Source organism: Mya arenaria, chromosome 5, assembly GCF_026914265.1.
Source record: "Mya arenaria isolate MELC-2E11 chromosome 5, ASM2691426v1".
NCBI classification, from domain to species: Eukaryota; Metazoa; Mollusca; class Bivalvia; order Myida; family Myidae; genus Mya; species Mya arenaria.
This window is the reverse complement of record NC_069126.1, coordinates 77,723,477-77,729,019: the sequence shown is the minus strand read 5'-3', so window position 1 is coordinate 77,729,019 and position 5,543 is coordinate 77,723,477. Positions and strand designations below refer to the sequence as shown.

Genomic DNA, 5,543 nt, shown 5'->3' with positions numbered 1-5,543 from the left:
ACAATAAATTTCCTGACTGCCACGATCACCATAAACAATTACAAGTATGTTGACAGGTTAACAGGGGCGTAGCTGATCATTTATACGGTTAGGGCTTAGCGTGGTTTTAATCGAAATCATGTACATGAGTTAAAACGATGATAAAGTCTAAATGATTCCCAAGTGCGAAATTCACCAATGCCCTATATTAATTAGTGTGATTGTTGTTATCGAAGAATGGTAGGGGCTATTTGGCGTAAGGACTTACGAACGAAAGTTTGAATAAAAATTATCGCGGTGCCCCTGGATAACGCTTTTGGATTATTTATTTGTTAAAATGGGATGGTGTACTAAAAACTATTCTATTTTTTTGTTCGACTTGCAACGAGATTGACTATTAAAATGTTTTTAAGGATCATTTTGTCTTGTTTCGGTAAGAAGTTATTTATTTACCTTTGTGCATGTATTTTTGTCTTGCCTATAATCTCATTTTTATCGATTAACACAATATATATCGAATTTAATTCTCTGAGATGCGTACCAACGAATTCACAATGATAACATAATAAAATTATCTTAGACAGTGACCTATATGTATTGCAGTTTGGGTCGTTACAGAGGCCAACCCAACGTTGACAATCACGCCATCATCAGTAATCATCGGCGGTGACGCGAATGACGTCACAACGACCTCACCATTGTATGTCAACATAGAATGTCGAATGTCCGGGGTTCAGCAAGTTTACTCCTTGTACATAAAGCGCGGCCCCACTCAGGACAGTCTAGCTGAAATAAGTATTGGTAATCCGCCTAGAGTAAGCACCAATGCGCCTAACGACATCTTGCAGAAAATACCGGAAGTGACGGGCATGCTTGGAACTTCCGGAAACTTGCTTAGTGTGCGCTACCGGCAAGACCGGTTGGACTGCGTCGACGGAAACTCTTACCAATGTAAGGTCTTTTACAAACCGAACAACGGGGACACTATGACTGCGAACGCCTCAGCCATATTGTCTGTTTCCGGTAATATCTGGGGTTATTTTTCTTTTTATTAAATGTTGTATTTTAAAACATTTAAAGCTGCACTCTCACAGATATACCATTTTACATCTTTTACATTTTTTTGTCTTGAAAATAGCCAATTTGCGTAAATATCTGCAAAACAATGATATAAGATTGCTAACAAAAATTCAGATCGTTGATTTTCATATTTACGTTCGAAAATTAATGTTTAAAATGCATAAAACATAAACTTATATATATAAGAATCTGCAATCTTATTTTTTGTTAGCAGTCTTATATAACTGGTTATCATTGATTTTCGGAAAAAAAGGCTCGTTTTAAGAAAAAAAAATAAAAAGTTGTCGAAACGTTCAATCTGTGAGAGTGCAGCTTTAAAATCACTCATTTATATTTATTTTGACTGAATGTTGTATTTAAAACCTTTAAAATCGCTCATTTATTTACTATTTATAGATAATCAAAATAAAATCTATATTGTGACACAGAAAAAAGACTACCATATTTTGCTTACTTGCCTTGTAAAATAACAGAGCCGATATCGCCTGTGTCACAAACAAAGAAGTTATTAGCTATATTTTTATCAATTTTTGACGATTTAAAGGATAATCTGGTTCATTAAGATACAATGTCCATGTTTTACATATTGTATCAAATTTGCTAGGTATTGGATGAAGAATGGTAACGTAAAAGAGTGGCCACGAAAGTGTAATGACGCGGGTTCCGCCAACGTTGCACAACATGATCCTTATCTGTCTGTCATGCTACGCAGGCTAAACAAACACTTTCGACACCTTATTCTAAACATTCTAAGTGTTAAACATTTATGTGTTCAGTGCGTCCGGGGAACCTGCAGTTGCTGGCCGCCCGCGTTGTTAACGAATTCATGACGGAACCGGTAATGAACAACTCCCTCGTGCAGCCCGGGGAGCAGCTTGAGCTCACGTGCACTGGCAGTATCGGAGCTTCCCCAGATGCCCCCATCCAGTGGTTTCGGCGGACGTCTGGGAGCCAGCTCGTGTTCCAGGTCAGTTAATATTTTGACAAAATATTAAACGTGCCGTGCCGTGTAGTCTAAACATATCATCGGATAATGTGTCAGATACGAGTACCATCAGCTCATAAAGAGTTGGCGCTTGTGCATAGCATACTTACAGTACTCTGTGCTTATACTTACGTTTTTTATTTATAATTTTTAATTAGTTTTTATTCCGGTAATTGAACATATATTATTTGCACTACTTTTGCTGTTCATGTAGGTCGAGCGTATTTTGACAAAATCACGTGCCGTGTAGTGAAAAAAAAACATCGGATAGTATTAGTTGCTTAGTGGTTCCAGTATTTGAACACATAATATTTACAATACCTTTGTTGGCTAAATCAAGATATTTGTCAACCTAGTATTTCACCCCGATTCGAGACGCAGACTACATCTCTGAGGGTGGAGCTTCCGGCATCTCGACGCCCATCTGCCATTATTCGCGGACGTCCATGCTGCGCTACACGGTAGAAGCAGCGGACTCAGGTTTGGGCTTCCGGTGCCAGGTGACGTCACAGCAACAGATGACGTACACGGCACACTCACCGGATTACACGTTCATGCTCGGTAAGTTTAGGTTAAACATAAACACACCGAATTCAATGTACAACCATTCACTGAAGTAAACAATCAATGTTATAACAAGAACTTGCGATAAAATATGAAGTTCCAATTTAACCAAAAGGTGGTCGATTTACCTGAACATTCATTTCTGTTATTGCTTTCCAGATCGAAGTGGGATGAGTTCAGGCGCTGCAGCGAAAGTCTCTTTTCTAATTTCCGGATATCTTCTAACTTGTATTTGTTACGTGCTTATTGCCCTTCTGTGTGAAGTTTAAACTTAAAGGTACACTTAAACTCGTCTAAACTCGTCTATTTACTTACAGCATCTGATTGCACATACATGTTTTATGTTCTGGTTAACTAGTTATTTGAATCATTTCGACTTTTCAGATAACATATGTAATGAAAATACAAAAACATTTGGCCACAACAGTAATAATAATTTGGAGCCACTTGTTCATGTTTTATAAGGTTCAAAATACAGCCAAATATTTATATTGTTTTAGAAAAGTGACAAAGAATTAACTGTGTTGCCGGAAATCGTTAGTAACAATGACTTAAGGCTTGGATTTACCACATTATGTTCAAAGGACAACCTGCCAGTTGGTGTTTCGTGTTTGTACATACAAGGTAGTTCAGTGTCATAATTTCAACAGAATTAATAAAAACATCAATGACCACAAACAATCTGTGAAGAAGTCCTTTAAAGGGGCTGCACTCCGTATGATAAAATAGCGAAAAAAAAGAAGAAATTGTCGTAAACTGACATAAACTTGGTATCGGTGTGCATTGAAATGCATTGAAACTTACTAACTGTACCACATAGTTTACAATTTATTTATTGTTCGCTGTTTTTTCGTATTTTTCCATTAAAAATGATAACTAGGTATGTCTACCTAGTAGAATTCATTCCTTATGCGTGATTGGCTTGTGGATGTCATCACGTGATATTCCCAAGTTAGGTATATAGCTTAAATGTTCTAACTGTTTAAGGTTAGCCTTTGAAGCACAGTGGATACAACATTAGACGGCATTTTTTTGCGACACCGGTCTCCAACAAGATTTTTTTACATTTTGATTTTTGGGTTCGAACCCGGTCTCCAACAAGACTTTTTACATTTTGATGTTTGTATGTCTTTTACAATTATGACATCAAAGAGTAAAACATTTTATTCAATAATTGTCCTGAGATTGGAAACAGAATGGTGCAAATCTGGTGTATAGTCCATTTAAAGTGAGACAGCAAACTGTATATTGTCTGCAGGCTGTAAGTGAAGAATTTAGTCACGTCAATTTAATAATAGCCGCCACTTATCATCGCACGTGGCTTTAACCCCACTTGTTTATTGAACTGACTCAAGAAAATATATCATATTTGGGTGTGCATATTGAATGAAGTGTTCACAATAAATATGTATCGAGGCTATAGACTGCATTCGTGTAGTGAATACGTGTATGTGCATTAGTCGACGATAAATAAATATTAACTTGACTTGTCCTGTAAGTGTTCAACTATTACCATCGTGGATAAATCCCCCACCCCTGCATCCCATTGATTGAACTCCTTTATCATTTCGTAAGTAGACTTATATACACGTACATACGTTACCAATTACCATGTGTTGTTGGCATCATAAGTAATCAGAAACTTAATTGAAAGTACGGAAAAATTATCACCGGCAGGAGTCGTCTTTTTCGCTCATATTTCCCACCAGTGTACATGAATGATCACTGCAAAGGACCTCGGTATGAGTGTGTTTAAGCTTTTCTAATCAACAGCAGTGGCGTCCTCTTGTCTCGCTTTCATGACCAGATTGACTAACTAAGCTTGTACACATGTATACTGATTGTCTACGAGGTCACAATTTCTTAATTGTGCCACATTGTATAGCTTATTCAGATAAATAGCTGGTATATAAACGTCCTGTTCGAGCCTCCACCAGGGGAACGTAGTCTATGCCTCTCAGTACTGGTCTCGAAATTTCTTAGTCCTTTATAACAGGATTAAGCTAATCTCACTACTTTTCTTTGTCATTAATTCGCGTAATATCAACTTTCAATTACTGTTTTATAAGCTAAGTATCATTGAACTAAGATTCTTCAACCAATTTAGCATTGCAGGGGACTTAAATTTCATTACGGACTCATCCTTGTTGTTTTCACGGTTTGAGCGACTTCCGTGCCTTGAGCGACTGCTTTTGAGTGACTAACATGCCTATAGGGACTACTGTTTAGCTAGTACAGTTCCTTGAGGGACTACCTATCTTGAGTGACTACCGTTGAGTGACTATCGTGTTTTGACTGACTTATGTTAAGTGCTTACAGTTCCTTGAGGGACTACCTATCTTGAGTGACTACCGTTGAGTGACTATCGTGTCTTGATTGACTTATGTTAAGTGCTTACAGTTCCTTGATGGAATACCTATCTTGAGTGACTACCGTTGAGTGACCATCGTGTTTTGATTGACTTATGTTAAGTGTTTACAGTTCCTTGAGGGACTACCTATCTTGAGTGACTACCGTTGAGTGAACATCGTGTTTTGACTGACTTATGTTAAGTGCTTACAGTTCCTTGATGGAATTCCTATCTTGAGTGACTACCGTTGAGTGACCATCGTGTTTTGACTGACTTATGTTAAGTGTTTACAGTTCCTTGAGGGACTACCTATCTTGAGTGACTACCGTTGAGTGAACATCGTGTTTTGACTGACTTATGTTAAGTGCTTACAGATCCTTGAGGGACTACCTATCTTGAGTGACTACCGTTGAGTGAACATCGTGTTTTGACTGACTTATGTTAAGTGCTTACAGATCCTTGAGGGACTACCTATCTTGAGTGACTACCGTTGAGTGAACATCGTGTTTTGACTGACTTATGTTAAGTGCTTACAGATCCTTGAGGGACTACCTATCTTGAGTGACTATCGTTGAGTGGCCATCG

General features: G+C 37.9%; 1 protein-coding gene across 1 annotated transcript; it reads left to right on the top strand.

Annotated features, from left to right (window-relative positions):
- The first annotated feature begins 334 nt into the window (after window positions 1–334).
- Window positions 335–3,116, top strand: LOC128235984 (uncharacterized). Its single transcript, XM_052950768.1, has 5 exons — window positions 335–412; window positions 583–1,002; window positions 1,836–2,026; window positions 2,401–2,605; window positions 3,109–3,116. The coding sequence occupies exons 1-5, from the start codon at window positions 382–384 to the stop codon at window positions 3,114–3,116; spliced, it is 855 nt and encodes a 284-aa protein (XP_052806728.1). The 5' UTR covers window positions 335–381.
- The last annotated feature ends 2,427 nt before the right edge of the window (window positions 3,117–5,543 follow it).

Bases quoted from the DNA above. Each gene is read 5' to 3' on its own strand.
- LOC128235984 (XM_052950768.1), top strand. From the start codon at position 382: ATGTTTTTAAGGATCATTTTGTCTTGTTTCG. The intron at 413-582 runs GTAAGAAGTTAT...TATGTATTGCAG, and splicing joins GATCATTTTGTCTTGTTTCG to TTTGGGTCGTTACAGAGGCC. The intron at 1,003-1,835 runs GTAATATCTGGG...TTATGTGTTCAG, and splicing joins AGCCATATTGTCTGTTTCCG to TGCGTCCGGGGAACCTGCAG.